This window comes from Lampetra fluviatilis, chromosome 17 (assembly GCF_964198595.1).
Source record: "Lampetra fluviatilis chromosome 17, kcLamFluv1.1, whole genome shotgun sequence".
Classification (NCBI taxonomy): Eukaryota; Metazoa; Chordata; class Hyperoartia; order Petromyzontiformes; family Petromyzontidae; genus Lampetra; species Lampetra fluviatilis.
Genome location: NC_136291.1, coordinates 5,949,520 through 5,975,897, shown reverse-complemented (window position 1 = coordinate 5,975,897; position 26,378 = coordinate 5,949,520). Strand labels below are relative to the sequence as shown.

General features: G+C 44.8%; 2 protein-coding genes across 6 annotated transcripts in view; both read left to right on the top strand.

Annotated features, from left to right (window-relative positions):
* Positions 1–361: 361 nt before the first annotated feature.
* MIMS2 (mitochondrial inner membrane scaffold 2) lies at positions 362–7,952 on the top strand. 2 transcript variants are annotated; one of them, XM_078864064.1, is made up of 4 exons: positions 362–790; positions 2,453–2,570; positions 2,677–2,846; positions 3,674–7,952. In XM_078864064.1, exons 1-4 carry the CDS (start codon positions 504–506, stop codon positions 3,888–3,890), a joined length of 792 nt encoding a protein of 263 aa, XP_078720190.1. In that variant the 5' UTR covers positions 362–503; the 3' UTR covers positions 3,891–7,952. The 2 variants fall into 2 exon arrangements, with proteins under 2 accessions (XP_078720190.1, XP_078720189.1); XM_078864063.1 differs by having other exon boundaries at positions 2,671–2,846.
* A 916-nt stretch (positions 7,953–8,868) lies between these two features.
* The window catches only part of SS18 (SS18 subunit of BAF chromatin remodeling complex), a 33,703-nt gene continuing 16,193 nt past the window's right edge, over positions 8,869–26,378 (top strand). The window contains exon 1 of one of the 4 annotated variants that reach the window (XM_078864062.1): positions 8,869–9,522. In XM_078864062.1, the coding sequence (XP_078720188.1) occupies positions 9,412–9,522 (111 nt within the window). In that variant the 5' untranslated portion in view covers positions 8,869–9,411. Of the gene's footprint in view, positions 9,523–13,852; positions 14,164–26,378 lie in introns of those variants that run through there. The other 3 variants (XM_078864060.1, XM_078864059.1, XM_078864061.1) reach the window with 3 other exon arrangements.

The window sequence follows — 26,378 nt, the reverse complement described above, 5'->3', positions numbered from 1 at the left end:
TTGCATTCTGACTGCTTGTGTTGTGGTTATTGCAAACATGATGCCTTGTATAAAGGTGTCAGTTTTTGTACCAGTTGAAAGGGTAAAACCCTATTACTATATGGTGGTAGCCAGCTGAGAAGATGTCACTCTCTCTCTCTGACCCTCCTGGTAGAGCCAACGCGGCCATCATCTCTCGTGCAAGTTTGTGCAAGTGTGTCGCCACCTGCAGCATTGCCAACAACACTGCAAACGTGGTTTGGCGTTCGCATTTTAAGCCGGGGAGTTTCACCACGACACAAATCGGCACTCAAACAAACGCACGGCAATCTTTGATGTTCCAAGAACTGTCACCACGAGGCGCCACTGAGTTAATTTTTTGCTGCCGAGACCGCTTGCGTAACCGCGGCGCTAACCGGTCACCAAAATCCACGTAACTTTCGATTTCACCGACGAAACCGAAACGCGAAACGGTGGGAGGTTTCTTCCTGTTGTTGTTGTTATCGGTGCCGACTATACAAGAAATGTCACCGCTGTGGACGAAGTGTTTCAGCGGCGGCGTCGGCAAGGCCGCCACTGTGGCTCGGTGCCTCCGGCCTCATGGAGGCCCTCTGCGATCAGGCCACGCGTGGGGGGGGCACCCACTGCGATCAGGCCACGAGTTGGGGGGCCACCCACTGCCATCGGACATCGTGGGGGGCCACCCCCTCCGTTCGGCGGCAGGGCCGGGGAGACGAGGGGTCCACGCGAAGTGGGACAGCGCGGCTGATGCACGGACGTGTTGGTGGTGGACCGTGTCGATTGCGCCAAGGTGTGTGTATTGTTTGTGTGAATAATAATACTGTGAACGACATTCTTCTATCTTACACACACCACATGTGGCGCACGTGCGCTCAGCGGCTCTTTGGTGACTCCACTGCTGGATGAGGAGGCACTTTTCCCACCCTCGGAGTTGGTTTGGTTGGTGGAAGCGATGAGCATAGGCGTGTGTAGCACACTCCATCCTTGTTATTCGTTTGCATGTTCCCCGCTGTGCGTGGTGAATGCAGACAGGATTGCTTGCAAAAGGTTTCTGTTTGGTGTTTTGACATCTTAACACAACTGTTGTATTCATAATCAACGATTTTTGGCGAATTGCCCGATGATGCTGGATGCAATTACCAGCGAAACGTCGTACTCAGATTGTAAATGTTGTGGTTTCACGCTTCAACACACCGGTGGGCTAAAGCAGTGAACTATTTGTCTTTTGTCAACGTGACACTTTTTTTACTGATTGGCCGTGTCGGGTGGTGGAGGGTTACGACACATTTATAAGTAACGCGATCTAAACCCAAAAATCGTTGATTATGAACAATATTGGTCGCGAAAGCCTACGTGTTAAACTAACTGTTGTATTGCCAGAAAGGGTAAAACCCTATTCTTATATTTTGATACTGACAAGAAAGGGCCCATATTGTGCTGCACTGGCCTCTGTATAGTTGGATTGTCCTAGGTGTCAGCATTGAGTACATCTACCGGATATTTGATGGAGTTTGTAAGACGTGGCTTTACACCCAAAACATCTAATGTTGGTGACAATCACGCCTAAAAACACGTGTGGCATAATATATTACCAAGTAGGTGCCCAATTACTCAATGGGGGATTACGCATTGGAATGATTGCCCCCTGACTGCGAAAACTTGGCAGGACTCTCCTGCATAAAGAGTCATGAGACTCAGTGAAGAGGCTTTTGAAAATGTAAATACAGAAACAAATCTTTAAACCATACTAATTAGGGGAGAGCCTTTACTGAATGAATGTATACTGTACTATGCAAAAATTAAGTAAGCAGTAGGCTGGTCTTTTCATTTGCATTTGGAGTGGTGTAATTTGCCTGAGCTGATTGCCAGAGACTGCTGCTGGGAATTCATATTCTTAGGTTTTTTCGGTAAAGTCACGTAGGTAAAAAATTAAAATTAATAAAAGTAAAATAAAAATCACGACGTTTCGGAGGCAACACAAGCTTCCGTCTTCAGGTGGAACTGTCACAGCACGATAGCTGTATCAAGTGAGAGAAATTCCAAGAACACAGTATTTGGATATATACTGGTTGAGGGTGGGAGGAGCTAAGGTAGGCCCTGAATATTATTTTTGTGAGGTTCGGTGCGGCTGAAGCACGCTGCTAGGAATGAGCCTTTGTTGTGTAAACTAGGTGCGGATGATGTAAAGGTGCGTGTAAAAGGAACTGCACCTTTTTGTTACGTAGAGATGATGCGGCTGAAATCGCTGCCAGAAAATTAGTCTTTGTTGTGTAGAATGGTTTACTGAGCCTATTGTTATGTAGAGGTGGTGCGGCTGAAATCGCTGCCAGGAATGCTCCAAATATGTGTAGTTAAATCTTTTTTGCTGGGAACCCAGCTACTGGGTTTCTGTGACCCTGACCATGAATAATTTGGACAATATGACATGGTTTTGTGGGCTCTCTCTTCCCAGGATGGCAGGCCTTGCTGGGACACCCATGGGAGCCCAATCTCGGCTATGGGCACGTGGTTTCACCACACAGCGTGGAGATGTGGCTGAGAAGCCAGCAGTTGGAACGGCTGCCCAACAGGTGATGGTGGTCCCTTTTTCATGGCTATCATGAATACCGTATTTGGCATACCAATGACGAATACAGAGTAATGTCTTATTTTATATTTCATTCCAACAAGGCTCAGGCGGCTGGGTCCACGAAAAAGCCAGACCCTCCCATCGCGGAGTCGGTTGGAACGCCCAGCAAAGCACAGCAGCTGAAGCGCGTATTCAAGGAGTATGGTGCAGTCGGAGTTGTGTTCCACATCTCAATCTCGCTCATCTCTCTCGGCATCTGCTACCTCGCCGTGTCTAGGTGCGGTTGACGATTGCGAGCTCCGTTTGGAGCTCCCTCCGGCTGTTGTATGTGTGTTGAGTGTATGATGTTGCTATATGTGGTGGTGTTGTGTAGTTGTGCCGTGTGGGATGTGCTTTATAGTATTATTGTATGCGTGGTGTGTTATGTGTAATGGTGTTGTGTGCGTACAGTTTATTGTGAATGTACTGTTTTGTGAGCTTCGTGGCATTGTGTATGATTGTGTGTGTGTAGTGGTGTGAGTGTACTGTTGTTTGCATGTTGTTATGAATGTAGTTGTGTGGGTTGTGTTTCTGGTGATCCAGTTGTGTCCATCTGCTATTGTGTGTGTAGTGGTGTCTCCTACCCTATGTTGTGTGCATGGTATAGTTTAGTATGTACACTGGACACACATAGGCATCAAGCACCAAGCAAAAGGGCACTCACTACACGGTGCATACACAGGGCATACATACATGATTACGTAATTATAATATAATACAGAAATACTGACTAAAAAACCTCAAAACATTAGTTACTAACACTGACATAAAAGGGGAATATATATAATCGGAAACGTTTCAGGCAATAATCCTCCTTTATGGCCCTTAATAAAAGCTTGCCTTTGCCAAAAACCTTGCCTATATTAATATACATATTTAATTTTATGTTACTTTTATTGACGAACGCACTGCATTTTTGTTATTCACGCGTGTGCACCACTGCTAACACATTATTCCAAAACAACGTTTACTTTTTAGGATTAAAAAGACTAATATTCTGGCTAAATGAACACTGGATTATTGCACCGCCGCTGCGTCTGCATGGTGTGATGTTTCCGCGTGCAGTGGCTTGGACGTGGAGGCGTTGCTGCGGAAGCTGGGCGTTGGCGAGGCCTTCTTGAGCTCGCGTGCTGCCACGGGCACAAGCACGTTTGTGCTGGCCTACGCCATGCACAAGGTGATGGCACCGGCACGCATCAGCATCACGCTTGTGTCCGTGCCACTGCTCGTGAGATACCTGCGGAGGGTCGGCCTCTTCCGCCCACCTGTCCCCAAGCCCTGAGGATGTTGCTCACCAGGCCACCATCACACGCGTTGACCGACCGTCTTTTGCCAACCACTGTGGTGGCACCTTAAGTATGAGGGCTAACGAATTTGTTGACTTTTGTTTTGCATTGTTTAATTGTTTCTTTCTAAACACTGGGATATATCATGGAAGTAAGATATCTTCCAGTACTGGAATAGGGGAGAAATAATTGTCAATGGATTATATTCGGTGGTGAATTATTAAGCAACTGACAAAAGCAGGGATGTTTAATGTCCTGGGAAGACTGAAATATTGCCCTGAACAGCTGCTTCAAAAATGGGATGATCCTGGGAAAAGCATGATAAGTGTCAACCCTACTGAGATTGGAGGATATTGTACATGAATCATGTGCAAGTCTGTGTTTTATTAGTTAGATGTAATTGATTCATTATTTTGTAAAGAAGACTTTACAGATGGTGTAAAGAAGTTGCAAAGTAGGTCACTGTGTGGCCGATGTTTTATCCAAAATCTTAATGTGAACATTGCCTGTAATTAATTTACCAAGCGGGCCCTCATTGTTACAAAACTGTGGGTTTGTAGTAATAAAACAATGAACAGTGTTTATTTTACATACAAAAAAATTAAGCAGCTTTTAAGTTCATCAACCAATGGTACTTTTGGACAAATATATTCTGACAGGTAAACCCTGGACTGGTTTTGACTTTGACTCTCATCAGCTGGGTGTGGCTTGCCTTATCAAACTAATGTTGCCAAATTGCCATGCGCCTTGTATACAAAACCCATCCATGACCAACCATGGGACAGGCCAACAGTGTGGTTATGCATGTCCACTTGGAAAACACATAAGACACCATGGTTGATGAAAGATGATACATTTATTGAAGATGACCAAACAGTAGTGTGGGGACAATAGAACCTGTGGGCTGAGACAGCTCATGCTTGCTTGAAAGTGCACACTTAAATGTTTTATTTAATTGTTTTATAAATGATTGAAATACATGGCGATGGCAAAGGTGACGAAGAATAAACAATGATTTTTGTGCGTAACATATAGTTGATTGTTACAACCTTCAAATTGCCCTAGCCAATAGAATTGAAAGCACAATAGCATTTGATATATGATGTCATCTGCCTGTAATATGATTACTTTTGATGGCATAAAAACAAGGCATATACATTGTGCGTTTATATATTAAAGTACTACTTAAAGAGAGCTTTCGAGATTAAGTTGGGTTATCCAACGTTTATGGACTGGGCCGGTCACCAATGGCTGCACAAAAAAAACACGTTAATTTTGACTTGATACTAATTTGGATAAATTCCTACTATGATAATTAATATCACAGGGTTTCCTGTCATGTGACGGCATTACTTTGGAGTGTGGGAAGTGATGCGCTCTAGTGTGGATAAAAGGTCACTTGAAGAGATTTCTTAAGCAGTTCTATAATGTTTCATTCTGCAGACTATTTTCTAATACACTGCTCCCTGACGCCGATAACACAATTAGGATGACGTCGTCGGGGAAAAGACTTTACAAAATAAAGACAAGGGCACATTGCGTGCAATGCTGGCATGTGCATACTATAATTTAGTGGTTGACGGTCCACTGGGCACACTGGATTGGCCTGTGTCCTTGGGCTTGGACCGCCATTTGAGCAAGCATATTGCTTCAGCTGGGACCGATGCAGTCCAAATGTCGTTGACTAACGCGTGATATTACACAGCCCAAGAACTACACAGCCCAAGAACAGCACACCCGCCAATGCACTTTGTGCGGCCATTTGTTGGACACTTATTTAAAACATGGACACTGACGAAGAAGATGTATCAAAAGCTTCGCAGAGTGCAAAGAAGCGTGGAGAGATGGGATTACACTCAGATGGAAAGAGGAACACGTACTTAACTGGTAAGTCTAAGTGGGATAGAGTAAGACATGTTATTAGAAGTGATGAGGCCATTTGGTGAAAATAACTACTGTACTGAGTGGCAGCCAAACGCACAAATACAACCACCATGGAGATGGAGCAATAAGATTGACTTATGTGCAAGTGCTGAGTGGGTTGTTGCATCACGGGACCACGAAGGGTGGCGGCGACTTGAGGCCTTCATCCAGCAGCGGATGGATCATGGCTGAATATACATTAGTCTTTAAAACTGAATTAAAACCACGCTTATGAAATTAAATTGCAGTGTAATATAATATACCACATTATATGCCACATTTTACATATCTGTATTGTTATGCTAAAAAGGCCCTTTTGTTTAAAGTGAATATGCATGTTCTTTAATAATTGTATGTATGATTTTCTTTTGTGTATGTGGAATATCAGTGAAATGACAATGGATATAGGGTCCAATTATTACATATGTTCTTTGAGTCTTACTAGGAAAAAACAAGCAAATGTAGCCAATACAAGCAATGGAGGATAATACTAAAGTGATGTTTCCACCATTTCATAGAAATGTGAATCTATCCCATTGTCTCCAATTAAAACTATGATGCAGTACTTTATATTGACAAAAATAACACATCTATTCTCGTGGTGATTTTTGACACCTGGTGCATATGCCTTGTAACATATTTTGTGAAATGTGTCCTGCTGCACATTGCTGAATAATCCAGTGATCATGGTTTTAATGTTTAATGACCAGGCTGCTTGTGTTTTCTCCTCAGTACTGTACTGAGCCATTTGCACTGCACCTAATATAGATATGTTCTTGGAAGTGCCAACTCTCTCCAGAGTAATGGAGGAAGAAACCACGAAACCAGAGACCCGATTTTTGTGTAATCACAGAATTTGGGTTTTAGTTGATGAATTATTACAGCTTGATGCTTCTTTAGTTTGCACGAGTGGTTAGAGTTAGCCTGTTTGGGTTATGGGTAAGAGGTTAGGGTTTCAAATTCGGGTTTAGGGCAGTGTTGTCCAACTTTGCTGGTCTTTTCAACCCTCACATTTCTCTCTCGGACCACCACGAAGTATACATTCTGGTGTTTTGTGAATGTTTTTGTATCTGCAACAGTTCAATGTTCCACTTTCCACGATCTTGCGTGGCACCAGTGATCTGCAGACCACTGGTTGGGAACCACTGGTTTAACATGATACTTTAGGGTTAGCGGTTTGGGGTTAAGAGTTTCGGGGTTAGGATTTAGGGTTGGGGTTAGGGTTAGGGTTAGTTGTCTTGACCACTTTTCTTGCTACGAATCTGCGATGACAATAATCTCGGCCGAATGTTCTATGGTCAAGCTATGCCTGCAAGTAGTAACTGGACTTCAGTACGTGCAGGATAGCTGAATTATGTAAACGACTCTTGTGACTTGTTACATCAGCATAATTTTTATTTTCCATTCCATTGCGGCGAAATGTGTACATAAAACCACTATTAACATACAGTGGTGCGTTATTGACTTGATAGTCATGTTAACACTGCAGTTATAAAATTTTTAATAAAACTGATTCTACAATAATTACGTACATTTTGTTGTTGTAGTTTCGTATATATATTACTTGCAACTTGTGGGTGGAGTGGTTTGCACTTTGTGCTGTGAACCTGGATATTTAAGTTCGATTTTGGACAGGGCTAACATCAGTGACGAGTAATGAACGAGTCATGTGCCCCTTCACCTAACATCTGACTTAACCAAGTCGCACTGATAAGCATAAAAATATAGTCAAAGACCTCCATGATCATCGTGGAATGGGGAGGCCTTTATCTAGCAGTGTATGTATTAAGGGCTGTGTAAAATAGTGGGTTGCAATCAATTACATCGTCAATTAATGAATAGACTAGGGGATGTTTTACGAATTAAATTGAAAATTTTGCAAAATGCCTGGAAAAAAACCCACGCAAATGGGAGAACACATACACAGCCGTAGACAAGTCATAACCTACTTGCTGTACTACTTCCCTTGTCATCACTTTGTTGGACAGAAGGCAGGTTGGTGTCTTGTGTCAGACTCGCATCTGCAAGACGTATTCCACTGCTAATTTATGATGTGCAATTGTGACTTTCTATATTTTCACTACATATTTGGGTCCTATATGAAGATAAAAAAAACTAATATTTGAGTGACACTAAAATATTTTCCAATGTCTATCCAATGTGTTGTGCGTGACATAAAAAAATATCACTTCATCACTCCGGTCCTCACTTTCCAATTTCAAACACTGCAATAAAAGTATACTTTTCCAATCTATGAATTGTCATGGTTTCGGGTCACGATTCCATGGAAGAAAATACAAATCGATGTTTTGTGAATGCTTTCAATTGTATTGCGGATCGCATTTGTAGCGTGTGTAGTCTCGTTTATATTGGCTGTTATGTTGTCTGTAATATCTCGCTTCTCATTCATTACACGAGTCCAGATGTAACCTTTGCATCACATTTGCATATATCAAACGTCCAGTAATTTGTCAATCCGCAGCTGAATAGATTGTGGGGAGTTATTTGAACATACTTCACCATGCTGGTCATTGCAGGTTGAATCTTTATTCATATCCAAATTTTTATGAGTCGATTAATGATCTGGTTCAAAGCAATACATGCAAGCATACACACATCCCACACAACCTAGAAAATGTAGGGAATGCGTTGACAGTCGTGCACACGTGGTGCACATTTCTCCAAAGAGAGGGCAATAGAATTTCAGAGCAGGCATCTTCAACGAAGGACCCATTGCCCGAAACGTCGTCCTGATACATCCACAACCAGTTCATTCTAACAATGCGTTCATTGTATACATGTCGCGTTTGTTGTAACTTAAATATCACCCGGATGGCTGTGTCTATACAGCCTTCTTTCTTCCTTGCTAGCTAAATGGGAGCACATGTGCTCTCAGTGCCCGCCTATCCCGCCCTCTGGGCGGAGGCTGAGCGGACTGCACCATTCGTCCTGCAGGGGAAGGGGAAGAGGAGGAGGAGGAATTATCGAGATATTCTCCATACAGGCACGGGGTTGGTGGGGTGGGTGGGAGATGAACATTGAGCTGGAGGGCTTTTTTTTCACGGACGGGACCGACTCGACTTGAAGACCGCCCTCTCTCTCTGCCTTTTGTCACCGGATCCCTTTAATTGCCTGGGAGACACGGTGAGCGACATCGTCCGCTTGGAGGCGCCTTGCCTCCGCCGGATATAAGAAAGAGAGAGAGAGAAAAAGTGTCCGTGTTTGTTGGGGAGGAGGAGGAGGGAGGGGTGCGAGAGATGGGCCAAGCCGGGCGGCAGAGGGGAGGGTGCAACTCTGAAAAGATGAAAACCCTAGTGCCTTGAATTCACAGCTCCATCCTCAGCCAGCACCACCACCACCCAACCAACCACCACCACCAGCTGCAAAATCAGCCAGCAGAAGCAGCACGAAGGCTCATTTCCCCCCTCTCCTTAGCCGTGTCTCCATTCTCTCAGCCCTGGTCGAGTCGGTGGTCTTTCTCGCAACCACACAGACAGACCACAAGAGAGAGAGAGACACACACGCACCAACAGCAAGCAGCAGCAGCAGCATCACCACGAGAAGCAAATCCAGCAGCAGACAGAGCAGACAGCCATGTCCCTGGCGTTTGTCGCATCCCGGCAGCAACAACAACAACAACAGCAGCAACAACAACAGCAACAGCAGCGAAGCAAGAGTGAGGTTAGCCAGGCGAGCATCCAGAAGGTGAGAGGCTGTGGGGGAGGGGACGTGAGATGAATGTTGCTGGAAGGGGTTGGGTGATAGGTTAGGTGGGAGGTGGTGTAGTGGGGGGGGTGATAGTTTGGGGTTTGGAGATGGTGGTGGATCTGGGTGTTATTTTTTTTTCAGATGAGAGGAGATGGATGGATGGAGGTGGGGAGAGGGGTGGGGGTGAGAGATGTGGTGTTGGGTGGGAGGTGGATGGAGGGGGTGGGTGATGGTGGATGGGCAATGGATTCATTGATTTTGTGATGTATATTGTGGGGGTGGATGTAAGGAGGGAGGATTTTTGGATGTTGCGAGGTTGTGGATGGATGTAGGGAGGATGTGGGTTTGAGTAGTGGGGGGTTTATATAAATACTGTAGGGGTTTGAGTGGTGGGGGGTTTATATAAATACTGTAGGGGTTTGAGTGGTGGGGGGGTTTATATAAATACTGTAGTGATTGCAGAGGGGCTGTGTGGTGGGGGTTTGAGACGTGGGACGTGCGTGTGGTGGTGTTGGGAGATTGGGCCCATGTCTGTGGCGGCGACCGGGTGGAGGGGATGAGGTTGTGGGTGTGGGGAGGATGCTGGGTTAGTTGGTGGGTGGGTAGGTTTTTGGTGGGTGGTGGGTGGTGGTGGGTGGGTAGGTTTTTGGTGGTGGGTTGGTAGGTTTTTGGTGGTGGGTGGGTAGGTTTTTGGTGGGTGGGTGGGTAGGTTTTTGGTGGGTAGGTTTTTGGTGGGTGGTGGTGGGTGGGTGGTTGGTGGGTGGGTAGGTTTTTGGTGGGTGGGTGGGTGGTGGTGGATTTTTGGTGGGTGGTGGTGGGTGGGTAGGTTTTTGGTGGGTGGTGATGGGTGGGTAGGTTTTTGGTGGGTGGGTAGGTTTTTGGTGGGTTGTGGGTGGTGGTGGGTGGGTAGGTTATTGGTGGGTGGGTAGGTTTTTGGTGGGTGGGTAGGTTTTTGGTGGGTGGGTAGGTTTTTGGTGGGTGGGTAGGTTTTTGGTGGGTGGTGGTGGGTGGGTAGGTTTTTGGTGGGTGGTGGTGGTGGGTGGGTGTTTGAATCGTGTTTGGGGGAGGGGACGCGGGTGAGAATGAATGGGGGGTGGGGTGCACGCTGGTGAGAGAAAGAAGACCACGTGAGGATCGGATGGGGGGGTATGCACGGATGGCTTCTCTTTGGACGTGCGCAGCAGCAGTGTTGCACACTGAAATAAATTCTCCACGTGAAATCTGTGCGTGCGTGGGTCACCGAGCGCGTGTGTGTCTACCCCATTAACGATGGCCCCGTGTGTGTGTGTGAAGCTGCCGCGCTATAAACGCCCTTGTACGTGCCGAGTGTTTTGAGAAGGCGTGGTGGTTGTTGTTGTTGGTGGTGGTGGAGGGAGGATGTGTGTGTGTGAGCAATCGATGTGTATACAACCGCGTGTGTGTCGTGTGTGTGTGTGCTTGCCGAGGCCAAATAGCTGCGTATTGTTAATGCACTGCCACGTGTGTGGGTGTTGGTGGTACCTTGTGGCAATACCAAGTACACGTACAGGACATACTCTCATACCTGTCAACCCATACGGTTTACCAGTATTCTTGTACAGGGAAATTGAGTACAAATTTTTGTTGGTCTTAATTGTTTGCGTTTCTCACCTTGTGATAGGATATCGTAGGATGCACGTTGAGAATTATAAGGGGCACGGAGTGACACACGAGGTCTGAATTTGTCTGTGATAAGTGAGGGCATTGACGAGGCGTTGACGGGTATGATGAACTCTGCTGTGTGCGAGGGTTGGTGCTGTCGGACTGTGACTCCACACTGCTGGGTAAAGGCCTCCCCAATGTCCTTCCACTCCTTCCTGTCTTGAGCCATTGTACAGTGGTAGTGGGGTCAATGGGGCATCCCCAGTAAACAACGTGAACCAACGTTGACCCAACATCAACCAACGTTGGTTGGCCAACGTTGCCCCAACGTTGCCCCAACACCAACCAACGTTGCCCCAACGTTGCCCCAACACCAACCAACATTGGCCCAACGTTGCCCCAACGTTGCCCCAACACCAACCAACGTTGGCCCAACGTTGACCCAACGTTGCCCCAACACCAACCAACATTGGCCCAACATCGTCCAACGTTGGTTGTGTGTGTTGTGTGTAAAGGAGATTTTTGGTGCTTTTGTGTTGATTGTGTGTGGTCGATTGTGAATGTATGTCGCTATTTTGTGTATGTTTAACCGTACAAGGTGTGTAGTAAAGTGTGTATGTCGGTAGATAACTGTTGTTCGTCAGTATTGTGTTGGTTTGCTGTGTTTTGTCTGTGCTGATAATGTGTGTAATTAATACTGTGGTTAATGTTTGTGTTGGTGGTGTGTATTGTTGTTGTGTGTTACTGCCTAGCTCGTGTGGACAGTGTCAATAATTTAGTGTGTATTAGTGGTGAGTGTGGTTATACACGTGTAATTTTGTTGACTTTTTGGATTGTAACTGTGTCAATGTAGATGTTGTAAATGATTGTGTTTCTTTGTGTAAACGTGTTACGAGTTTGTATAACCTGTTACATATCTACGGTGTGTACATGTGTTGATAGTTGCTAATGAATTGTGACCTCTGCATTGCATGTTTGAATATCTGTTATGTATCATTGTCTGAGCCAGTATTTTAATAGCCAGTCAATGTGTGTGTTGCCAGCTTGTATAAACTAACTTGCTAGTTCCCATGACCCTCTTGTACAGTGTGTATATATTGTATGCATGAAATAGTTTCGCGACAAATAACTCGGAAGGAATAAAATAAATATCATGAGCGACGTTTCGGGCAATGGCCCTTCATAGCACTGAAATAGGACGTAAAGAGTTGAAGATTGCACTTCAGCACCATGGGGGCCTGATAAGAATTACATTTTAAATGTTTGTTCCTGATTATCACTTTTAAACAGGCATATGAATGAATAGTTTTAGCACTTTATGCCCTAGCCAATGCATGCATGTGTACTGTCACTCCTGTGTATGTACATAGAGTGTTTGCTTGTCCTAGCCAATGCGTGTGTGTGTATGTATGTACACATACACAAGACAAATACTACAGTACTGTACATATAGGACACACAATAACAACCATCGCCATTCGCCAGTAAGTGGTGGTAACGTCAACACGGCGCTTGTACCAGGCTATGTGCACTATAGCACAAACACAGGCATCTGGCCATAACATCCAACAATCGTGACAACAATGCACATGAATTCGCTAGGCCAGGCATAGACAGACACGACTCGTGTATGGAAATGTAGTCAGTAGTCACTGCTCTGTACACATATCCTGTGTGGTGTGTGTAGTGCCTGTGTGTGGTGTGTGGTGTGTGTAGTGCCTGTGTGTGTGTGTGGTGCCGGTGTGTGGTGTGTGGTGTTTGTGTGTGTTGTGTGGTGTTTGTGTGTGTGTGGTGTGTGTAGTGCCTGTGTGTGTGTGTTGTGTGTGTGGTGTGTGTGTGGTGCCTGTGTGTGTGTGTTGTGTTTTGTGTGTGGTGCCTGTGTGTGGTGTGTGTGTGGTGCCTGTGTGTGGTGCCTGTGTGTGTGGTGCCTATGTGTGTGTATTGTGTGGTGTGTGTGGTGTGCTGTTACTGTTGTGTCTTACTGTTGTGTGTACGCATGCCGGTGTGTGTGTAGAGGAGGAGGTGGAGGGGCGTTTCACGGACAGGTTCCGCCTCTGTGGCATTTATCCACAAGCCCCAAGCAAGTGGCCGTGAGATGCTGCTGCTGCTGCCTGGGCTTGAGAGGGCCGTGCCCACGTGGTTAAGATAGCAGAGAGGAGCCCCAGACTCGCCCACAGGGTCGGCGGGGGGAGGCCTCGTGGTGGTGGTGGTGGTTGGGGTGGGTTGGGGTGGGGGTAGTGGTGGTGGTTGGGGTGGATAATTGGGGGTGGTGGTAGTGGTGGTGGTGGTTGGGGTGGATTATTGGGGGTGGTGGTGGTTGGGGTGGATTTTTGGGGGTGGGGGTAGTGGTGGTGGTTGGGGTTGGAGTGGATTATTGGGGGTGGTGGTAGTGGTGGTAGGGGTGGTGGTAGTGGTGGTAGGGGTGGGGGTAGTGGTGGTGGTGGTTGGAGTGGATTATTGGGGGTGGGGGTAGTGGTGGTGGTGGTGTAAGGGGTGGGGGTAGTGGTGGTGGTTGGAGTGGATCTTTGGGGGTAGTGGTGGTGTAAGGGGTGGGGGTAGTGGTGGTGGTGTAAGGGGTGGGGGTAGTGGTGGTGGTTGGAGTGGATTATTGGGGGTAGTGGTGGTGGTGGTGTAAGGGGTGGGGGTAGTGGTGGTGGTGTAAGGGGTGGGGGTCGTGGTGGTGGTTGGAGTGTGTTGGAGTGGATTATTGGGGGTGGGGGTAGTGGTGGTGGTAGGGGGTGCTGCTGCTTCTGCTTCATAGCAGCCTAGACACCCTGACTGCTGCCTGCCTGCTGCTCGGGGGAAGGAGACGGACAGACACACAGAGAGAGAGAGGGGAGGCAGCAGGAGACTGCTCGTGTGTGTGATAGAGAAGGAGGAGGAGAAGAGAGAGAGAGACAGGGGTTGAGAGTGGACCCGGCCATGTTGGCTACAGAGTACGATGTACGAAGTGTCCCTTCGGCCAACACTGGCCTAGGTCCTCCCGGAGAGCCGTACTACAGCAGCTCCATTCAGAGGGTAAGCAAGCAAGGGGGGGGCATGGTGGTGGTGGTGATGATGATGATGTGATGGTGGTGGTGTATTTTGTAGGGGTGTTGAATGGGGAGGAAGGGGGGGACGTACATGCTGCAACATCACTACAACCACCACTACTATCTCACCAGTCTATACCCCACCATACACAACATGCTGTGGTCTGTGTTGTGTGTGGGGTGTTCTTGTTGTTTTTGTCTTGCTGGGCAGTGGACGCCATTGGTAACCCCCGTGGTGGTGAGGGCTGATGGCTGCTCACATGGGTACAGTGCTGCGTGTAGTGGCCTTGCTAACGTTCTTACTTGTGTGCGATTGTATTATCGGACTTGGTGCTGTGTATGTATTGTACTGATGTGTGTGTGTTACAAAGAACACGTGTGTGTGCGTGTACAATTTACACACACAACGCAACGCACACACGTGTACACGACTGTACTAGCAGTGTTGTGATATAACATTCACATGTACAGTGCTGGTGATGTGTTATATATGTTAACACTGGACATAATTAACACGTGTTTACATTTAATGTATCATACTTAACGCCACGTGATTACATAAGCAGTACAGTACTAAAACTACGTGTTTTTAAAACATATAACACGTGTTTACATGTACTAGTGATGTACTAACACGTGTTTACATGCACTAGTGTTGTACTAACACGTGTTTGCATGTACTAGTGTTGTACTAACACGTGTGTACATGTACTAGTGTTGTACTAACACGTGTTTGCATGTACTAGTGTTGTACTAACACGTGTTTGCATGTACTAGTGTTGTACTAACACGTGTTTGCATGTACTAGTGTTGTACTAACACGTGTGTACATGTACTAGTGTTGTACTAACACGTGTTTGCATGTACTAGTGTTGTACTAACACGTGTGTACATGTACTAGTGTTGTACTAACACGTGTGTACATGTACTAGTGTTGTACTAACACGTGTTTGCATGTACTAGTGTTGTACTAACACGTGTGTACATGTACTAGGGTTGTACTAACACGTGTGTACATGTACTAGTGTTGTACTAACACGTGTGTACATGTACTAGTGTTGTACTAACACGTGTTTACATGCACTAGTGTTGTACTAACACGTGTGTACATGTACTAGTGTTGTACTAACACGTGTCTACATGTACTAGTGTTGTACTAACACGTGTCTACATGTACTAGTGATGTACTAACACGTGTTTACATGCACTAGTGTTGTACTAACACGTGTGTACATGTACTAGTGTTGTACTAACACGTGTGTACATGTACTAGTGTTGTACTAACACGTGTGTACATGTACTAGTGTTGTACTAACACGTGTTTACATGTACTAGTGTTGTACTAACACGTGTGTACATGTACTAGTGTTGTACTAACACGTGTGTACATGTACTAGTGTTGTACTAACACGTGTGTACATGTACTAGTGTTGTACTAACACGTGTTTACGTGCACTAGTGTTGTACTAACACGTGTTTACGTGTACTAGTGTTGTACTAACACGTGTTTACGTGTACTAGTGTTGTACTAACACGTGTGTACATGTACTAGTGTTGTACTAACACGTGTGTACATGTACTAGTGTTGTACTAACGCGTGTGTACATGTACTAGTGTTGTACTAACGCGTGTGTACATGTACTAGTGTTGTACTAACGCGTGTGTACATGTACTAGGGTTGTACTAACACGTGTTTACATGCACTAGTGTTGTACTAACACGTGTGTACATGTACTAGTGTTGTACTAACACGTGTCTACATGTACTAGTGTTGTACTAACACGTGTCTACATGTACTAGTGATGTACTAACACGTGTTTACATGCACTAGTGTTGTACTAACACGTGTGTACATGTACTAGTGTTGTACTAACACGTGTGTACATGTACTAGTGTTGTACTAACACGTGTGTACATGTACTAGTGTTGTACTAACACGTGTTTACATGTACTAGTGTTGTACTAACACGTGTGTACATGTACTAGTGTTGTACTAACACGTGTGTACATGTACTAGTGTTGTACTAACACGTGTGTACATGTACTAGTGTTGTACTAACACGTGTTTACGTGCACTAGTGTTGTACTAACACGTGTTTACGTGTACTAGTGTTGTACTAACACGTGTTTACGTGTACTAGTGTTGTACTAACACGTGTGTACATGTACTAGTGTTGTACTAACACGTGTGTACATGTACTAGTGTTGTACTAACGCGTGTGTACATGTACTAGTGTTGTACTAACGCGTGTGTACATGTACTAGTGTTGTACTAACGCGTGTGTACATGTACTAGGGTTGTACTAACACGTGTGTACATGTACTAGTGTTGTACTAACACGTGTGTACATGTACTAGTGTTGTACTAACACGTGTGTACATGTACTAGTGTTGTACTAACACGTGTGTACATGTACTAGTGTTGTACTAACACGTGTGTACATGTACTAGTGTTGTACTAACACGTGTTTACATGCACTAGTGATGTACTAACACGTGTTTACATGCACTAGTGTTGTACTAACACGTGTGTACATGCACTAGTGTTGTACTAACACGTGTTTACATGCACTAGTGTTGTACTAACACGTGTTTACATGTACTAGTGTTGTACTAACACGTGTGTACATGCACAAGTGATGTACTAACACGTGTTTACATGTACTAGTGATGTACTAACACGTGGGTACATGTACTTGTGATGTACTAACACGTGGGTACATGTACTAGTGTTGTACTAACACGTGTGTACATGTACTAGTGTTGTACTAACGCGTGTGTACATGTACTAGTGTTGTACTAACGCGTGTGTACATGTACTAGTGTTGTACTAACGCGTGTGTACATGTACTAGTGTTGTACTAACGCGTGTGTACATGTACTAGTGTTGTACTAACGCGTGTGTACATGTACTAGTGTTGTACTAACACGTGTGTACATGTACTAGTGTTGTACTAACACGTGTTTACATGCACTAGTGTTGTACTAACGCGTGTGTACATGTACTAGTGTTGTACTAACACGTGTCTACATGTACTAGTGTTGTACTAACACGTGTTTGCATGTACTAGTGTTGTACTAACACGTGTTTGCATGTACTAGTGTTGTACTAACACGTGTTTGCATGTACTAGTGTTGTACTAACACGTGTTTACATGTACTAGTGTTGTACTAACACGTGTTTGCATGTACTAGTGTTGTACTAACACGTGTTTGCATGTACTAGTGTTGTACTAACACGTGTTTGCATGTACTAGTGTTGTACTAACACGTGTTTGCATGTACTAGTGTTGTACTAACACGTGTTTGCATGTACTAGTGTTGTACTAACACGTGTTTGCATGTACTAGTGTTGTACTAACACGTGTTTGCATGTACTAGTGTTGTACTAACACGTGTTTGCATGTACTAGTGTTGTACTAACACGTGTGTACATGTACTAGTGTTGTACTAACACGTGTGTACATGTACTAGTGTTGTACTAACACGTGTTTACATGTACTAGTGTTGTACTAACACGTGTGTACATGTACTAGTGTTGTACTAACACGTGTGTACATGTACTAGTGTTGTACTAACAAGTGTGTACATGTACTAGTGTTGTACTAACACGTGTTTACATGTACTAGTGTTGTACTAACACGTGTGTACATGCACTAGTGTTGTACTAACACGTGTGTACATGCACTAGTGTTGTACTAACACGTGTGTACATGTACTAGTGTTGTACTAACACGTGTGTACATGTACTAGTGTTGTACTAACACGTGTGTACATGTACTAGTGTTGTACTAACACGTGTTTACATGTACTAGTGTTGTACTAACACGTCTTTACATGTACTAGTGTTGTACTAACACGTGTTTACATGTACTAGTAGTGTATTAACACGTGTGTACATGTACTAGTAGTGTACTAACACGTGTGTACATGTACTAGTGTTGTACTAACACGTGTTTACATGTACTAGTAGTGTACTAACACGTGTTTACATGTACTCGTGTTGTACTAACACGTGTTTACATGTACTAGTGTTGTACTAACACGTGTTTACATGTACTAGTAGTGTACTAACACGTGTTTACATGTACTAGTGTTGTACTAACACGTGTGTACATGTACTAGTGTTGTACTAACACGTGTGTACATGTACTAGTGTTGTACTAACACGTGTGTACATGTACTAGTGTTGTACTAACACGTGTTTACATGTACTAGTGTTGTACTAACACGTGTTTACATGTACTAGTAGTGTACTAACACGTGTTTACATGTACTAGTGTTGTACTAACACGTGTTTACATGTACTAGTGTTGTACTAACACGTGTTTACATGTACTAGTGTTGTACTAACACGTGTGTACACGTACTAGTGTTGTACTAACGCGTGTGTACATGTACTAGTGTTGTACTAACGCGTGTGTACATGTACTAGTGTTGTACTAACACGTGTTTACATGTACTAGTGTTGTACTAACACGTGTTTACATGTACTAGTGTACTAACGCTGATGCTTGAGACTAAAATGCTGTAACATGCACAGAACACTACACGTGTGAACACAAATGATACAAACTGCATTACTGACAGCCTTTAAATGTCCACATTCACGGTGATTTGAAACATCTTGGAACCAGGCCATTACATGCAAGAGCCTGGATTTTATGCTTTTGTGTTTAATGTGTTTTGCAAGGGTTCGTGTTATTTTTGGCTGTAATGTATGTTAACGGGTGCTACTGTGTGTGTGTGGTTCATGTGCAGTGTGTTACATGCGTGTGTGTGTGTTTGTCCTGTTGGGTGGTGGTACCAGTCGTGATTTGTTGCAATTTGTCAATCAGCTGTTGGATGAAGGCCTCCCCAAGTCCACCTTTAAGTCGTCCTATGGATGAGTTGGACCCCCACTTCACACCACGCTGATGAGTGCGATACTGTTGACGGACAATAGTCACGAATTATCATTTCTCGTTGTCAAATCGTGTATATTCTACCGTGATGATTTCATATCTTTCGTTTAAAAAAAAAACATTCTCGCGGATGGAGAACTTCATCCAGCAGTGTATTGACAAATGGGCTGTTACATGCACACAATAAACATAAACTATTGCACCTATACGACATAATAACGGTGCAACGCCAAACATGGAAAGTATAGAGACGCACTTGTACATTGTTGTGGCTTGCAGGGGTTGGTGCCATTGGGGCATTTAATTCACATCCCGGCTTCTGCTTGTGTTGGGACACGTGCTGCTACTATACCACCATGTCCACCACCTGTGTTCGATGCCGTGTAGTAGTATTACTGGTAGGAACCTCCTGGTTACACCAGCCCACAGGGGATTATTGTGTCCGTCGTGCAGGGAGGGGCTGGGTGGGAGGGAGGGGAGGGTGGGGCTGGGTGGGGAGGGGCTGGGTGGGGAGGGTGGGGTGGGGAGGGGCTGGGTGAGGGGTGGGGCTGGGTGGGGAGGGTGGGGAGGGGCTGGGTGGGGAGGGTGGGGAGGGGCTGGGTGGGGGGTGGGAGGGGTAGGGCTGGGTGGGGAGGGGCTGGGTGGGGAGGGTGGGGCTGGGTGGGGGGTGGGAGGGGTAGGGCTGGGTGGTAAGGGGCTGGTCACCACGTGGTGCCCTTATAAAACTCAACGTTTAACCTACTCACGCCGGCTTGTGCCCGCCCTCACAGTCGGGCATATTTGCGGAATACACCACGCCGCCGTTGACCCTGGTCATTGACCGAGCAACCCAACGTTCCTACCATCTCCCTACGCAGGAATGTGTTTAATGTGGTGGGCACAGTAAACACTGCACGGTGCAGCATCTAATGTAACGGAAGAGATTGATTAACGTTGCTTTGTGAAGGTACAACGTCACCTCTTCTATCAAGATGGACTCAGTGGCGATGGTTGGTGGTTAAACTCTTGTTAGATTTGAGAGGTTTTAACCGCAGTAATTTGTCAATTTTGTCACCACACTCGTTTAACAAACAATGTCGGTGTAGAACATTGCGAGTAAAAGCGTCTACAACAGTAAAAGCAGAACCCCGTTTGGTCTCCACTGAATGAATACAAATGTGTTCAAGCCATCAGCATATTGGATATCCAGACATCTATCAAGCTGCCTACCTACTGTGTCATACCTGTCAACCCCTTATCAGTGTCCCTACCTTATTGCAGAAACAATTCACACATTATTGGTCACCCCGTGCCCTTATAAATCTCAACGTTCATCCTAGAAAGTTCCGGCACAAGGGAGAAACACAAACAAATAGACACTTTTTTTTACACGATTTTATTTAACTCGCTCTGTTGTTGTCGTTGTATCCTCAAATCTTGTAACTCACTTTTAACCCACTTCCCAATGTGGTATCGACTGCAAACTTGCTATATTTATGTCATACTGATAACAATGCCATATTCTATCATAAAAAAATCTAATACAAAAATGTTAACGATCTTTTTACACGCTTTCTTTGAACTAACTCTGTCTGTTGTCGTATCCTCAAATCTTATAACTTAATTTTATCCCACTTCCCAATGTGATATCGACTGCAAACTTGGTATAATTATGTCATACTGATGACAATACCATATTCTATAAAAAAAAATTAAAAGAAAGTATTTTTAAACATTAATTTTTATATGTTATCTTTCGGCTTGGGTCTAATTGTCCACGCTCAACTCACGTTGGCTGTCAATCACCACGTCCCCCTTACGTGATGGCAACCTTCGGGGCCACTTCCTGGAGTCGTGGAGTTCTGCCATTACTCCTACGGTACATTTCATTAAAGCGTGTTTTTAAAGAAGTTTTTAAAAATATTACTTATTTGCCCGTATTGAAACGGCTGTACGCCATTTGGACCTGCAAACTCAATTTCCCTGTAAAGGAATACGGGTGAACGGTATGGGTTGACTGATATGTGAGTCTCAACAGCCAGGCTTGTTAAATACATGCTGTCGAGTTGAAAATATGTTTGACAAGAACATTTGGGTCTCTCTCCAAAGCAATATTGATTGTCTACAAACTCACCCGTTAAGTAATAATGGGTAACAGCGTATATGGTGCAGTACTATATAACCCAAACTGATCCGTCTCCATACAGCTGTCATCTGTTAGTTTATAGAGCCAGTGGAATTACTTTCCACATCAGTAGTATCCAGCAGTAGCACCACAGAGGCCAAGTGCAGATTAAAATGAAACATTCGTGATGGTATTGTACAGCAGTCCCTGTAGGTACACGTGTTGCCAAGCACAGCGTGGACACTTTAGGGCTGGCCATCGTGTGTTGGTTGTAAATGTTACGTGGAATAAATGTTGTGCTCTCTAAAGTGATTATCAATTTTTTTATATTTCATTTCAGACATCTCTTGCAAAAACAAAACACCCGCTTGTAAAAATAGGCTTAAGACTTCCTTTAAAAAATATAAACTAATGTATGTACCTGATAACCCAACTATTTATATCTGTATATACAAGCGATCATCATAACATTCGTTGGCATGAATTTGAACTGACAGCAGTGTTTTCAGCATCATTTATACATCTGTAGGGTAAACGTTGGCCTGTGCAGTGTGTGGCTTTTCTCCGGCTTCTCTGTTTTCTTCCTGATTACCGCAGTCTTGAGACTCGATTAGGCTTTTCTTGCTGTACGAATAAAAATAATGTGGTGTTATGAAATATCTTTAACAAAAAAATGTTAACAGAGGGATGTAGTGTGCGCGAGTAGCCGTTATCAAACATGTGGGTTTTCGCCACTGCCAAAGTGTTGCGTTCTGCATTCGAGTCCAAGCTTTGTAACAGGTAAAATTACCGATGATAACTTTGTTGTGTGCACGGCATGCGAGGTGCAGTGAACGGTCTGTAGTTTTGACTTCCAAGCAACCCATGTTTTCGCTGTGCTCAGTACAGTGCCAAGTCCTTTGCAACCAAGTAGTCGTGACCTTTATTTTAAACCAGGAAACAGTCTGTTGAGACTCGGCTTCCCTTTACAAAGTGAAATGCAGTGCTGCGACCATTGGATTTATTTGTATTTACCAAGAGGCTTATCATGGACATATTTTCAAAAATACATCGTGACCAACTGGACTTTTTGGGATCAATTTATTTTGTTCTGGTGTTTGCAATGACTTACTTAAATACACATACGGCCCTTTTTGTCAATCTACTGCCGGATGAGAGCCTGCCCTGCCCTGGCTTTGCCTGTCGCCAGGGGTTATTGTGAAGGTTGGCCAAGGCAGGGAGCATAGACGGGGAGTATAGAAACACAGTCCCATGATGGGTTTTGCCACATTGCCTTGAGCTGTCCACAACATTGTCCCGTGGTAGCCTTTAACATCTGTTAAGGACAAATGGTCATCCACATCTAACAACAACAACAACATCTGCCATTCGCCACCAAGTGGCGTTGACGTCACCACGTTGAGGTCACGTGAAGTGGTCGAACGCCCACTGGCGGGTCACGGGACAGACCCAGTTGCCGTGGGTTGACTAAGCACTTATGCAAGCTCAACCCTGCTAGGCTGAAGTATGGTGAGATCGGGTGCATTCTGGGTGATTTGGTCACGGGTGCATATGAAGGGCCCAAAATAACATGTTGGTTAACCTTCGTTTAAGTCCAGTTTTGGATGAGAATGTGTCGTTCTCCGTAATCGAGCAACTGGGCAAATTGCCCTGCCATTGCATCTCGAAAAATGCGGTTTCGTCAACGCTTAAATTTGACCCTTAGAGGATGCAAGAGCTATGGGGCGCCCCTGACGTCTGTTGTGAATTCTATTCAGCGTCTGCCCGCTAATATGAAAACGGGCGCTCATGTGAATGCGAGCCTTGTTCAACTTGCTGACCCTCGCCGCTGGAGAATATCTGTGCAGAGAGAGTGACAGTTCGTGCCTCGACTCCTTTAAAATTAGACTTGCTCCCATAGCTCTTCATCTGCTTGTCCTAAATTAGGCCACAGACGAGCAGTTTAACTTAGAAAAAAGTTGTGCTGTAAATTTTTTTGGGGAACACTTACAGTACACGTTCATTCCTTGGGCATCCGTCATATTGACAGTGACATCGGTGATGATTTGTCCCCATGCTTGTTTGGCGCGTCGGTGTGAGGTTAGCGCAATTCGGTGAAGCAAATCTGTAGATATCACGGTTCACGACCGGAAGGTGATTGTTGATAGCAGGCTTCGTGTGATGCCACTCCCTGGGGATTCAGTAACTTTCCACCCTATACTTGATTTGCTCCATTGCTTGGTGAATTGCACTTTTTCACTAAGTGATCATGGGATCTATGTCCTCCCATTTCCCCACGGAAATATCAGTATCTTTCAGAAGATGCTTAAGCACATCCTTAAACTGAAGGTGCTGTCCTCCATGGCATTTCCTTTGAGGGAGCTCTTCGTTGGCCGCTGCGTTGGGGAAATGTTAACTACATCGCCTGGTGTACAGGAGGTTGTGGGGTTTGATCCCGACCCTGACGCCTGTATATTTGGAGTTTGCATGTTCTCCCCGTTAGGTGGATTTGTCTCCGTGTCCTCCGGGGTTTCCATCCACATTTAGAAACGTGTCGTATTTGTCTGCTAGAAATGTCCACGTGAGAAGTCATTTCGTTGAGCTATCATTTGTGGCCAGGTCGCTTCAGTAAAATAGCTAAATTGTTCAGTGGGCCATACCAAGTAGACTAAGAATCGTTTATTTTAGTTTTTTTTCGAAGACTGCTTTTGGAATTTGCGCATCATCCATCTGGACTACCTGTGCAGGCAATCTCAGCCGTTTGGCATAAAGGATGTTGCACTACAGAACAATATTAACAAATGCACAGCGTTAATGTAAAAACTAGGTTGTGGGCGTGGGCTATGTTACCGTTGTATTGCAAGATTTTTCTTTTCACTTATAAATCGAGAAGCAACGGTAAGACAGTACGTGGATGAGCACTGCACCAACATCAGTAACACACCTCCGTCTCGTTTCCACAAGTCCTACTACCGTGGTTCGTTTTTTGAGAGGACATGTTCTGATTTGGAGAGTGGATAACACACGGTGGAAGTCATTGGTTGGGTTGTGATTGCTCAATTGACACTCGGTTGATTTATTAAGAGACAACCTTTGGTGTTATCCTCATCTAGATATATTCAGAGGTGTTTGTCTCTCATTCCGCTTCATAATAATACGATTCACCAAAGTATAACAAGGATGATCCCTCCCTGTGTGTATGGTCACATTCCCATGTACACTGCCACAATTGTCAAATAACTTTAGGCCCTGCCAAAGCTGGTAGTTTGTGTTTTTTTTAAACTTTTCGCTGTACGGCACATTCATTATAAATCCACTACACCGTGTACATTTTTACATTGTCGGGCAGATGTACGTGGCATTCCTGGCCAGACTGTTGCAACGCCTTGTCTTGGTTTCAGCCTGAAGCTTATAAGGAGTGCTTGATCAGCACTCCTCCGTGAACTGTACCCAGGCATGACCCTGAGATGGAGTGGGGAGGTGGCGTGTGGACCTTGTTCCTGGGAGGGATTTCAAGGCTTGAAAGTGTTTTATTTTACGTTGCTTCTGTGCTGCAGAACGTTACTGTGGCCCTCGTGTATAACATCACACTGTACACTAGTAACAGCCTCACCGCCTACACAAGTGTTGGAAATACACACTAACGGATCTCAGTAATTTTTTTGCAAATCGACGAGGGTTTTTTTGTATAAATCGCCAAGATTGATGTATTGCATTGCAGCATCGATGGCCTCAGGGTTTGGTCGGCTCGATTGTGACTTTTTCGGTCAACGGAATTGCCTCTTCATGAATGGACTTTTACATCTGTGCATGGACCCTAAACTGCCAGCGCATTTGTCAACTGCGGAATGTAAAGGAATGACATGTCTGCTAATTCTCTGCGAATATTACTCATTCCCTTTGGGAATTGCCAGTGCAGTATTTACAATTTTTTCTGGTAAACACAATGCTAACATTTTTGTTAAAATGATCGTAATCCTCTGAGGCCATTTGATTTACAATATATTCATGTCCTTAAGAAAAAATGGGCAGGCTTCTTAAATCCCCCCGCCAATCACCGTTAGTCGATTGGCAGATCGTGTGTGGTGGGGAAAAGTGTGCGTAGTCCCATCTGGCAAAACTTTGTACCATAATGGAAGAGTAGGCCAAAGAGGGTGCCGCGGTAGCGAGATGTTAACTACCTCGCCTGGTATACAGGAGATTGTGGGTTTGATCCCGACCCTGACGCCTGCTGTATATATTTGGAGTTTGCATGCCTTTCCTCTCCAGGTTCTTCAGTCTTTCCCTCCACTTTTAGAAACATGCATTTAGAGTATTTGGCTGCTATAAATTTCCACATTGATAAGCCACTTCGTTGAGCTATCATTTATGGCCAGGCCGCTTATGAAAAAGAGCTATAAAGCCCATTGGGGCCTTACCTGGTCAAATTAAAAGTGAGTTAGTAGGCCCATACAACCTCTAGGGGGGCACTAGAGTTTTCTCTTGTGGAGATGCTGCTGTCAGCAGTGGCATGTTCACGGTAATTGCAGAGCTGCACCATTACCTCGCTTTGCAGGAACACATTCACACTCTTGGTGCGTTTTCGCTATTTGGTGGCTTCAGACACGCAGATTGAGTCGTGCTGAGCAAAAGTGAAAGAGACACGGCCAATGAGCCGCAACAAAGGATTAATAAATCGTAATTGTCCATTCCCTGGGGTGATTCTGCTCCAAGGGCAGTGTAAGTATGAGCAGAACAACTGTGGTTGTGTGTGGGGGGGGGACTTCTTGGCTCACGTTACTTCACAGGCAACTCCTCTGCCATGTGTACATTCGGAAAGTAGGATGATGTGGTGTTGCTCGCTGTGCTGAAACATTGGTTTCAACTGGGGACCAAAGGTTCGGAATGTTCAAGCTTCTCTCTGTGCTTAGTCTCCATGACCAGACTTACATGTGGCGTGTTTGCTGGTTTAACTCGCCATCGCTGACCGGAGAGAGACCGCTTTATTATGCCTATCGGATATATGCACAGGCTTAAAAATAGTCTACTCAACAGACAGAAAAAAAAGAAAAACAATCGGGTAATAGTTACATCTAAAGTATTTTCACTTTAAATTTCGATTTAAAGCTTTCGTGACTGCAGGGATTCATCTTCTTGGTTCTATCGGTAAAGTCACGTAGAAGGGAAATAAAATAATAAAAAGAAAACATAATAAAATACAATTCTCACGACGTT